The 12,654-nt window shown below is 41.9% G+C and overlaps 1 protein-coding gene across 1 annotated transcript in view; it reads right to left on the bottom strand.

The window, feature by feature from the left end:
* The window catches only part of DAAM2 (dishevelled associated activator of morphogenesis 2), a gene marked incomplete at its 3' end in the record, with an annotated part of 220,508 nt that overhangs the window by 15,800 nt on the left and 192,054 nt on the right, over positions 1-12,654 (bottom strand). Inside the window, exons 15-17 of the mRNA XM_015425505.1 lie at positions 11,958-12,065; positions 7,170-7,202; positions 6,221-6,327 (exon numbers count right to left, since the gene is read on the bottom strand). Coding sequence (XP_015280991.1) covers positions 6,221-6,327; positions 7,170-7,202; positions 11,958-12,065 — 248 coding nt within the window. The remainder of the gene's footprint in view (positions 1-6,220; positions 6,328-7,169; positions 7,203-11,957; positions 12,066-12,654) is intronic.

The raw sequence follows: 12,654 nt of genomic DNA, 5'->3' as shown, positions 1-12,654 counted from the left end.
CACCATTCCCCCCCTTTCTTTCTGAGGATATATGGTTGAGGAAGGCGAGTCTTTTCTGACCTAAACCTGGGGTGTTAGCGTAAGCAAAACCAGTTGCCATCCTTAAAGAGGAAAATCAGAGAGCTGAAACAAAATTTATGCCAAAAGTACAGCATGTTTCCTGGTCATGTTTGGAATAAACCAGAGACTCTCTCTCCATGTCTCTGAGATGGCCAAACAATAAGCCACTTGATGTCTGCTGGTGTTAAATCAGTCGAGGTGTCCTGAGGAGATTAGTGATTAATGAGTCTGCAGAGTCAATAGGGGTCATTTATATGTCCTGAGGGGATCAAGGGACGGGACCAGCGTAAGTATCATATTAGAAACCAATTTATAATTCTGGAGCTTCAGTGTGGCGTGGAGATTAGCCAGACGTTTGGCTTTCCTCACTCCAGCATGAGTTGTTGTGATGGTATGGAGAAAAGGGATATTTTAATGTGTGATTTAATGTGGGAGATTCCAGCCCAATACACAACAAGTAGTATGGCTGATCTCTACGTGTACAAATAAAAATATGGTGCAGAATTTAGTTCAGCCAGAGTGGGAGACTATCTGGCTGAATGATCCCCCAGACTGAAAAAAAAAGTAACAAAACTGTGATAAGAATTATAACTTGGCCTCCTGCCTAGCATGATACTCTTCTGTGTAGGGATCCTGGCAATGGATCAGGGCCTCTCTTTCAAGTACTGTAAAGGGACTTACTGCTTTTTCCATACATTTGCTCTGCAGTTTTGTCATAGTGCACGTGTTCCATTCTCAGGTATCCAAATCAAAGTTCAAGAAAGAAGTAGTGTTTAAAATATCAGGAAAGCAAAACAGAAGACCTGGCAAAAAACACATGCCCTGATTGCAAAGGACAACCTGTTCTTTGGTGAACTTTGTAATAAAGATAGCTTACGGCTGAATCCTGAAGGTTGTTCTGCTGAAAACAGATTTTCAAAGTGACTGTTGATTTTCTCTTCTACCATTTCCATACACCTTGTTTTCACACCTGCATCTTTTTCTTAGTAATCTGAGAAGTCAGTTTCTTCCTTTGCAACAACCATGTATAATATAAGGATAAATGCCAGCTTGCTTACTGGAGGGTTTGGCAGCACAATTTCCTAATCCCAACAACCACTTAAGACTGCAAAAGAAAGCTGACCATGCTAATGCATTCTTAAAGTTCCCAATCTGATATAGCTCAGTTCATCTTACAGAGAAGAGTAGGCTCATAGCCAGAATTTGACAGATTGCAGGAAGGGAACCGAAGTGTCCGAAGGGGCAAGTGTTCTATGAATCATATCATAGTTATTCAACAGATATTTCACTATCTCCCAGTGTTAAAAACGTCTTTATTTAATCTGATTTCTGAATGGCTAAGCATAGGATCAGAGACCAGAATATAGGGGTTGAGAAAAAGGACAAATTTATATCTCACTTCTGCCTCTTTGGCTCTGTGCCTGCAAGAGCTATTTGATAGAAGAAAAATCTGTTGAAAAACCATGGATTTTACTACAAATGCTGCAATAGCATGAACTAGGTAGTAGTAAAGCCTTATCACGCAATAGATTTGATGGGAGTAGGCAAGGCTAGCCTAGTCACCTTCCTACAGGAGGAGACAGGTGTACTGCTAGGGGTAGGAGGGAAATATTTAACGCTGGCAGGTTGTGAGTGTGTGTTTTCAAGTGTTTATGTACGTTCCTGTATTTGCATACATGTGGCTTAAGAGGAACACTTCCTTCAACTGCCTTTGTAACACGAGGGTTAGAATCATAGAATCAGAGTTGGAAGGTTCCTCCACAGTCATCTAGTCCAACCCCCTGCACAATGCAGGAAATTAAACCTTCATTTGATCTGCAAATGCTTCTCTTTTATTTTCATGGCTGCTATGAATCAAGAGTCAGAAGTGTGTGTGTGTGTGTGTATGTATATCTCTATTATATAATAATTCTGTTTTGGTCGTGGACTCTCCTGAAAATTCCACATGATCCCAAATCAGATGGCTCCCTGATCAGTCACTCAGAAGCAGACACTATCCACTGGCTGTGTTGCCTGAGTCTCGCCTCCAATTTCTAAACAGTTTGCTGTTCCTCTTCCCCCAATAGCCAGTCGGAACACAGAGATCATTTGCATATGTGGCCTGATTGGCCTTTACCTCTAACATTCTAAACAGTTTGTTGTTGCTGTTGGGAGTCATTGAATGTGTCCTGAGGTAAAATACATGTCCCAATTTTCCCTTAAACGGTCACTGGAGCTGCCAAAATACATATTACAATCTTCCCTTAAATGGTCACTAGATTTGCCAATCTCCCTGTGGGGCCTGGAGATCTCCCCAAAATCACCATGTTCCCCAGCCACAGCACATCATTCCCCCTACAGAAAATTTCCCAGCTGTTACAATGGCTGCTTTGGGCAGTGGACTCTATGGCAGCATACCCTGCTGAAGTCCCTCCGCACCCCAAACCCTGCCCTCCCCAGGCTCTACCCATCAAATCTACAGGTCTGGCCCTTCCCTTAGTATTGCCAGCTTCCAGGCAGCACCTGGAGATCTCCAAGATCAGTTCTCCTGGTGAAAATGGCTGCTTTGGACAATGGACTCTATGGACTTATACCCTGCTGAAGTCCCTCCGCACCCCAAACCCTGCCCTCCCTAGGCTCTACCCCTCAAATCTACAGGTATTTCCCAACCCAGAGTTGGCTATGGAACTGCTTTCCAGACCCTTGGAACCCAGAAGACATGGCATCGGAGGAGGTGCTTTTCTACCTTAGCTGCCACTGCATAACCCCAAATCAACATAAGTCAGGGGTGGAGGGAACCATACCTGTTACCATGAGGCTGTCCTCCCATACTACCCACGTGGGGCAGCAAAATGACTTGAGACAGCCCTTCCTTATAGCTAAGCAGAAGGAAATAAACATGGCTTGCCTCCCTCTATTTTCCCCTTCCCTCTGCCACCCCACCAGCCACAGCCGGGACACTCACCTGGAGCTTCCTTCTAGAGCTCATTGTATTTCTTCCCACAACAGGCCTTACTCCTAGTGTGTGTGTGTGTGTGTGTGTGTGTGTATATACATACATACATACATATACACACATATATACACACACACACAAATATAGTGCAAGAAAGGATGAAAGAGACGTTAACCCTCACATGTGAAAATGCTCACAGAATGTACTGCTTGGAGCAACATTTTAAAAGGCATGGAGAAAAAATGTTTGCGGAAGTATGGAAAAGTCCTTGTTGAGGGGAAAAGAAACCCTGCTGATTTTAACGGTATGGTTTTATATGTTGTCAAAGGCTTTCACGGCCGGAGTTCATTAGTTGTTGTAGATTTAATGGGCTGTATGGCCATGGTCTTGGCATTGTAGTACCTGATGTTTCGCCAGCATCTGTGGCTGGCATCCGCAGAGGTATGGTTTTAGTTTTTAAAACACAATTCAGAAAAGAAAATTAAATATTTATTCAAATGGTGTAGGCTTGGTGCAAAGAGAATAGCACTAGAAACCTGTAATACTGAAGACAGGGATGGGCCACTGTCCTAGACGTCCACTGGTGGCCAGGAGTACATGGAGCCAAGCCTACTTGGCTCAGGCCCTTCATTGTGAATGGTAATAGACATCAATTGACTGTCTCCTCCCTCACTGCTGCCAAGTTGCTGGAGGAAGCAATGGGTGTTGGTGCTGCTGAGCCAAGTGCTGGCTGCTCAACTTGGAATGCTCCAGGACTTTGTCCAGTCCTGCTGTCCCACAACCACATTCAGTACTCCATTCCAAGGAGCAGTGGATGCAGAGTGGCTAGAGGCAGGACATTTTTTTTCTTCAGCTGTAGGCAAATTACAAAGCCTGTTTTGTGAATGAATTTAAGAACAGACAGACATACCAGGATCCATTGCTTGAAATGAAATTAGCATGCAGACTACTTTCATTCAGAGGAACACTAGGGCTTATCCTGTCACTAGAGTGGGATATACAGATATTTGCAGTTTCACAATAAAAACGAAGAAATCATTTTAACTTCTACATCAACTCATTGGCGTACCCTCCCCCAGCCATGGATCTATCAAGGTCAGGCAATACTCAAATCCTGTCCTCCATTCCTGACACAAAAACATTTCCACTGTCAGGCTAAGCTTTAGGAATGATCTGAGTCCTGTGTCAAAGGTGGTCCCTTAAGTGCCAAAATAAAAAAAGGCCTCCATCCAATTGTGAAGCAAACTAAGGAAGTTCCAAGTAAGTTTGAGAAATTCAGAACTTCCTAGGACATTACAGAGTCAATGGGAATTAAAATGATATACTCTTTCTGGCAGATATTATTGCATCACATTGTTTGAAGCCCTGAGGTCTACAGATGATACACAATCCATTATCCTTCCTCTTGGTAGTCTCATGCTAGGACTGGTCATTCGTGCCTCATTTTTAATTTCAGCTTGTCTAGTTCTGCCTTTGGTCCTCTGGCTCATACTCTCTGTGTGTGTGTCTCTTGCTCTGCTAAACAGCACAAGCCTGAGTAGGTTTGTGATATATAGAGAACTAAGCTGACTGCACAGACCGCTGATAGAGATTTAAGACAGGATAGTTCCACATGGCATGCTTGATTTAACCAGGCACACTGAACTTGAGATAAAGCCACCCCCCAAGTCTTTAATGCACCCTCTTCCAGGAGCCAGTCCTCTCACGATCCATCATTCTCCAATCAGTGCATTTCACAGGTGCAACGTTACCTCTTCTCAACTCTTCCTCTTGAGAAAATGGTTTGATAGCCTGAATTCTCATAAAATGAGTACAGGAAGGCTCAACAGAATACAGGAGGCTCAACACTGAGCAGAATAGCTTGGTTTGCTTCAGATTAAGAAACTGAAAAGGACTCTACACTGGGCCAAATACCCTAGTTAATTAACAACAGTAACTCCATTTTACAGCGCTGGACAGATGAACCGCAGAACTATGTCACTAAGGTCCCATGCCAAGGGAGACTTTGGACTTGTGTATCTTAAATAGACCCATCCATGCCAAAGGAAGTTTCAAATAAAGTTTGTCACCATTTCCATGCAAGTGCAAACATCATTCTTAAACAATCAAAGTTTGTAAAACTTTCTGCACAACTTTTTGCCTCCCCAGTAGATCCAAATTTAGTGCCCCGTTACCCTGCATTTTCTGAACCCACTTTTTCCACGATTTCCCCCCCCCACACACACACACTTTGGATCTGAACTCACAGTTTTCTTGTGAGGAATTCCCAATTTTGAATTTTCTTTCCTGCTGCCCTTTTATGTCATCAGTGTCACGTGTTCAACCCCCTCCCACCACCCTTCAGGTTGTCCCCTGAGCAATCCACTAATATTTTGTGTAATGTTGACTACATTATGACACAACTTTTTCATTATAATATAGCAATGTTATAATGTTGGGACAAAATGGGCACTGAGGGTCCATGTAGCCTTCTCCATGAAGTTCCTTTCCTTTAATTTTTTCTCCCTGGTGGCTAGGTTTTGATGCCATGCACTTGTATTATTTCTTCATTCTCCCACCCCCCTCCCCTATAGCTCCCAATGTGTTTTCTTTTTTTACAATGTTATGATGTTAGGAAATTACTGCACATGTAAAACTCTATTGTTTAAATTAGTTTCAGTCCAGATTTACTGCTTTGCATTCAAGTGAAAGAATCAAGAATTAAAGATAAGCCATAGCATCCTTTAATTTATTATACTGGTATGATGGAAGGCAGCCCCCCCCCCTCCAGCTTTTTGCCACTAGGAATCTGGCTCCTGTTAATAACCATACTATATGTTCTCTTCTGATATGAAGGATTGTTCCATTGTCTAAGACTCTCAAAATAATTACTTTGGGTTGTAGGGGAATGAAATAATCTGTTATTTTACCAACAAAGGATATGATTAAGGTCCCAAACGACAGCATTTTATAACACAGTCCCACCAGGTATGAAAACTAGAACGAGTTTTGCCATACTTCTCCTGGAAAGACAATGGACATTGACTAGTAATGTGATGTAATTTGTCTGAAGTTAGGTACCATGTAATATATACTTTAAATGTAAGATCTCTTATGTTAATGGAATTTCAGAGAGCTTTCTATCTGAAAATCTGTGGGTGGGCAGCCAAATAGCAGTTTGTTTTGCATAGTCTCTGAACACCCAGAAACCAAATCCCAAACAAATGCAGGATTAAGAACACTTACTTAGAAAGCAGGATGACACAATTTTGAGCCCTCCGGCCATCAATCACAGAAAGCTCTTTGACTTTTCGACTGGACAGGTACAGGTCTTCAGTTGATCCCATTTCCTTCTATAAACAGTTAGAGGACATGAAAATCAGTGCCATGGATTTTCCTCTCCTAATTTTTCCTTTCTGTGCACAAACCAGATGGCCAGCTTTATTAGGTAACCCCAATGCTCTAAGTCCAAAGAACTGAGCCTGTAAAGAACCTGTAATGCTACAAAACAAACATTTAAAAGAATGCTAAGGCAGCACATGATGATTCTCTTGCTTCTAGTTCATGGTTAAGTCAAAGATGTATTTACTTGAGGTCACTGGTCCAATTACACACAGTTCTGTGCGAATGTGCCTTTACTGGGGTCTGGTTCTCATCTTACTTCTACCACTGTAGACCGGATTGTCTAAGCCAGATGAATAAAATTTTGTAGCATAATTAACATTATAGCATAAGATGAAATCTTTTAAAAAGTATCATGCATTATGGTGCAGTGCGTGCCTGTGCATCTCACGAAACACATTGCCCCTCTGGAAATCTGAAACAGCTGTGTGGGGGAGACACCAGCTGTGGAGCTTGAACAATTAAAGTCACTACTCAGGAGCAGTGTCCCTTCTGTCCAATAAGGGAAAAACATAGTAGCATCCTTCACATTTCCTTGGTACCTCTCTCTGTTCCTCATGGATTCAGATAAGTGAAAGCACAGTGACAGTTTTCCATGCTCCTCTCAGAAATTCATGCAAGCGAAACCATGTTATCTCCATCCCACTACAAACGACCCACTTAAGTGCACATAAAGGTAAACCTTACTCATGCAGTAACCAGTTTGGGTGATCAGTACTGTCACAAGGTCTTTTAATGTAAACACTGGAATAGAACTCCACAAGTCAGACAGGAGACAGGGAGTAATACTTACCTGCTTACAGGAGGAAGGGTTAGTTAGCAGGTCCTACACAGGTAGCAGTCGAAGATAACAGAGAAGGGAAACGTGCCAACAGTTAGCCACAGCAGTAAAAGGTACAGAGTTTACCAAAGCCAACAATACTGAGCCCTGTATGGTTTTCTAAGTGATTAAAATGCTCTGCTAGTAAACATGACTCTATTAAGAGTTCCAAAGAGGAACACATTGGGGTCTGTTCTCCTTTCCATACATATGTATAATGGATATACGGTAATCAACAGTGATGTAATATTGCGCTCAGTGCTTTTGTGCAAGGTTCCCACAAAGCATAATTAACCATTGCATCACCTTGTTCTACAATTATATAATCAGTCTTAAAAATAAACATCACTGAAGGGGTTATGAGTAAAGTTCTTCTACTTGAATGGTTGGACAATATTGCTTCATTCCTGCATAACTAACAGCAGACACATTTCTCAGGAGGGGAGAACAGACCCATTGTCTTTTCAAAGAAAGAAAGACACAGTTTAACAACTAAAAGAAACTGGAAAACCATATTAATACCATGTTAATTGCAGCAGGAGAAAAAATGTCTTGTTCACGCTCCTTTTCTGAAGAACAAAAGAATAGGGATTTGCTTTGACATTTGGAGTTGGGTGCATTTGGTTGAAGCTAAATAGTTGCAAATTCAGGGTTAGTAATTACTAGCAAACTCTGGAAACTTAAAAAAAACCAGAAGGGAAAAAATAAGAATGAAACTACTGGGAAACTTCTTGTCAGATTTTTAGTTGAAGAACAGGTTTTGATGTCTTGCCTCTCCCCCCCCCCGTCAATTTATAGTTTTAATTATTATGTCATTTAAGGTTTCAGTTGTTTCAAGGTAAATCTAGATGAAACACAGAATAAATCTCTGTTTTAAAAGACAAATGGTCAAGCAGAAGCAAAAATTGATATGAACATATGAAAATGCCTCAGGAGAAAGGTGGGCACAATAATGTCCTGAATAAATAAATCTGAGGCTATAACACTGGTCTGTCTTGCTTAGGGTTCCCAAGTCGATCTTTGCCGGGAGCGGGGGGCTCCAGGCTGGCATCTGGTGTGTGTGCGCGCGCAAAGCACGCGCACACCGCATGCACGTCAGCGTGCCCGCGTCGCTTCCAGGTGACGCGCACGTTGGGGAGGAGTTCCCCCCGGGGCCGGGGGGACTTGGGAAGCCTAGTCTTGCTCTCTATTTCATATTCTGACCAGCTGAGCTACTCTGATGTGAAAGAAACATTTGAGTTGCTAAGGGGGAACAGTCAGTCACAGAAGCATAACATTCAGGGGGCTACATTTGGATATTAACTGAACAAAATTTAACCCCGCAAAATGTGCTGCTGTTCATAGAAATTATTAGAATTGATTGAAATTAAAAATTACTGGCAGTAATATTAGGGAAAGTATGAATTTGGCCATTAATCAGGCAGCCTGCTTAAAAATCAAATGGATCAGTGTTGTGGGCCAAGTGAGGACGTGTGTATGCTGCAACCAGTGACGCACAGACAGCACCAACACATATGATCAATGATATGGGTCTCTCAACATCTTTGGGGGTCCAAATTGGATTGGGGTTGTGTAATGGGGTCCATACCCCATTTTTTAAAAAGAAAAATGTACCCACACCCCACAGCTGCTATTAGCTGTGATAAGGAACCTTCTGTTCACATTTAAAGCAGTTGTGCTGGTTTACCTCTACACAAAAACGGATTGTGTCTATGAGGAAAGCTAGCCCCTACCCCTTTTCAAGCAACACTGCCTGAGCTCTGTTTTAACATCTTTCCCCCAGGCAGGTTAACTTCCAGTACTGGAGCAGGGATGGGAGCACTAGATGACAATAAGATGAAGTGGAGTAGCATTTCCTTCTCCTGATCTGTGTTCTTTTTTTGTTTTGTTTTAAAAGAGACCTCCACGTCCATTGTAGAAATGAATGGGTGGACCCATACACAATGATCTTAGGATTTTTAAAAATTATATATTTATACAAACAAACAAACAGATGAGTTCTATAGCTGAGAGTGCTTTCCATTTGATTTGGGCTGCCTATAGACTGCAAACAATGAAGCTGCCATACTGAGTCTGATGGTTCATCTAGCAATGTCAGTATTGCCTACTCTCACTGGCAGTGGTTTCAAGGAGTCTTAGCTATAGGTCTTTAACATCACCAACTACTTTTAACATGAAATGCCAGTAATTGAACCTGGCTGGGACCTGCTGTAAAGCAGATGCTGTTCTTCTGAGTCATTGCCCTATGCTAGTGCAGAATGCAGCAGCGTGCTGCTCAATTGGTGGAGGACATTATCCATGTATATTATACATATACACACATCTTTTGGGGAAACGGCACTGGCTGTTTCTTTCCTAGCTAAATTCTGGGTGCTGTAAAGTCCTTCATGACCTGGAACTTGCATATTTGAAGGACTGCCCCATCCTAGATACGTCTTCATGCCAGCTAAGGTTAGTACAATACTTTCTATTAGTAGTTACTTCCTTTCAGGAAGTCCATTTTGTCTTCAGGGAGAGCTACAGCTTTCTCCATAGTGGTATATTCACTCTTTGGAATGGTATGCCAAAGGAGACATGTAGGGCACCTTCTCTGGTGAGGTTCAAGACATTTTTATAAACAACTTTATTCCTGTGAGCCTTTGTAAATTGATTTGCTTGCTTGATGATTTGGATTTTAGAGCCATTCAAGGCAAGTTCTCGCTTGGTTATGGTTCTGAATATATAGTGTGTTGTGAATTTACTGTGAAAACATGATTTTTAGTGAGGGATACTGCAGTTCTGTTTTTCTAAAGCTATGTAAATTGCTTTGAAGAAGTGGACAATAATAATATTTTGTCAAAGGCTTTCACGGCCAGAGTTCATTAGCTGTTGTAGATTTTCCGGGTTGTATGGCCGAGGTCTTGGCGAAACGTCAGGTCCTACAATGCCAAGACCACGGCCATACAAACCGGAAAATCTACAACAGCTAATAATAATATTACTTTATTAGGTAGCTACTAGTGCCTGCCTTTTTAATTCTTTTAAAAATAAAAATGCTTTTTCCAAGTTGTCTGAAATTTGACAGATAGGATGCCTGGGGTCAGGCACAATCCCTGTAAATTTCATCCCAACTGAATTGGGGGGGACGTGGACGTGGACGGAGGACCTGTTACAGCGCAAACGTGCTTTCCAACTGAAATCAGTGGAAATTAATACTAAAATAAAATGGAAAAACTTATTACAACCTTAAAAAATGAACAGTAATACTTTGTTTTACACATCCCTTAAGTTTGACGGGAAGAAAGGCCTAGGAAAATAAGATCTCTTGGTTTATCTTTGTGTTTGGGTTAAACACTATGGAGAAACACAGGACTCAACAAAGCAGCAGTATGGAATGGCTGTGCAAATAAGGTAAGGGCTTTGGAAGAAAAAAATGGCCTAAACAGAAAGGGTTGTGTGATGCTGGATATAACCAATGTTCCCTCTAAACTGTGAAGTCTTGTGAGCAAAAATTCTACTTGGTGAGCTACTGGCATTAAAGCTGTGAGCGAACAGTTTGGCTGCTGCATCAATTAGTTTGCTCTGGAGCCCTCCCTCCTGAGCTAAGACAAAAATGTGTGAGCTGGAGGCTAAAAAACTGTGAGCTAGCTCACACTAACTCAGCTTAGAGGGAACACTGGATATAAGACATGTGGAAATGCAACTGGGTCTGGGGAGATTGGGATAGTGAGAGCTACAACCCAGGAGATGCAGGACAGAATGGAAAAGCTTTTCCCTATGATACCCCTACCTGTGACACACGCCAAAAAGACTATTTTGAGGCAAACTGAAAGGCATTGTAGTCAGGTTGGTATGGGCTCTGATGATTTTCATTGGTTCCAACTGGGACAGGGCAAAAGGTCGCAGGATAAGAAGTTCTAAAATTAGAAGCTGTAATTTGTTTGTAATACAGCATAAAAAAGAAAAACAGAGGGATCAAACAGCATCCACTAGTGTCCCAATTCAACAGTACTGGATAAACGTTTATTAGGCTCCAAAGCAGCTTTGGGCTGTCATTTTAACAGCAGCAGGCTGCTTCAAGAAGGCTGGAAAAGACCAAGCTTGCAGAGTCTATTCCAATAACTGGGGGGGGGGGGAAGAGTCTGGAGGGAGGAAAAGAGGGGTAATAAAAAAAAACCCAACTCCATTCCAGCTGAATCTCATTCATCAGACACCGACAGAACACAGGTGATTTGCTTTCCAAGAAGAGAAGAGAGAAAAATCTAAGAAATAGCTGCTGTTAAAATATGTTGTTAGTGTCACAATCTGTAACTCAGCCAGGTTAGCCAGTAGAATTGTTGGAAAGAAAAAGAAAGTGAAGTGAAACAAACAAAAAGAGTTCAGTTAATCCAATCATACTACTCAAAACTCTTTAGCTGCTTGGGAAATTTTATTCAGGATGAGTGGGGGATGTAAGGGTAAATGCGCTGGGGAAGGGGAGAAAATAAAAGCACAAGTTACAAAGCAACTAACAATCTCCAAACAAAACAGAATATTACCTTCCAGGTTTCAGGATCTGCATTTTTATACTAATGACAATGGCAACTGCTGTTCAGAGTTTGAGCCAAAGCAGTAGTTTAGCTTTGCTCTCATCTTTACTTTGAAAGCATTAAATCCATGAAAGGAAACTCTTCCTGCAGTTGGCTCCCCTCCATTGTGCACCAGACGCTGGAAGTAATTCTGCCCAGTATCACAGGGAACACAGAGTCTGCAATGATAAGGGGGGAAAGAGGAACTCCTTACCTGGTGTCTCTGATAAGCAGAGAACATTTTCTCAAAATCTTCCAGATCCAACATCTTGAAAGCTCTTAAATCATCAATTTCATGCCAGATTGTGCCATTTATTCTCTCCTGGAATCAAAAGACATAAACACACATTCAGCGCACCATACAATGAACCCTTGTGACAAAAGGAAGTGAACTGCCGTCAGCCAATGAAGATAGTTTCAGAGGGTAACCGTGTTGGTCTGCAGTAGTACAGCTAGATTTCAGCCCAGCCAGTACCAACAGCTCAGATCTGCAGGGGGGATTTCTTAATTGGAGAAAAAGCATATGATCCTGTAAGCCTTCTCCCAGTTGCTTACCCAGAGCCTGAGACTGTTACATCTGTGAAAATCTTGTAAGAAGTACCTTAAGGGTTCATTCAGATGTCATGATAAACAGTCTGATCAAGCCTCCGTGTGATTAGGCCTCTGAGTGCAGACAGGCCAACAAATTAGGGTTTTCAGTTGGCTTCAAAAAAGGATTTCTAGCGACAGTTTGTAGTCACTTGTTAACCACCGTTTGTACTGATTGTCATGACGTCTGAATTCACAAACCAGAGTTTGTCAAGTGGCAACATATCCTGCAGTGTGTTGTCCTGCAAGGCACTTAATGTGCTCTTATGGGCTTTATAACCCATATGTGATAAAATGGACTGTGCAAACATATGCTTAAGGGA

Source organism: Gekko japonicus, unplaced genomic scaffold (assembly GCF_001447785.1).
Source record: "Gekko japonicus isolate JY-2015 unplaced genomic scaffold, Gekko_japonicus_V1.1 scaffold506, whole genome shotgun sequence".
NCBI lineage: Eukaryota > Metazoa > Chordata > Lepidosauria > Squamata > Gekkonidae > Gekko > Gekko japonicus.
Note: the sequence above shows the minus strand (reverse complement) of the source record. Positions and strands in the feature narration are given on the sequence as shown.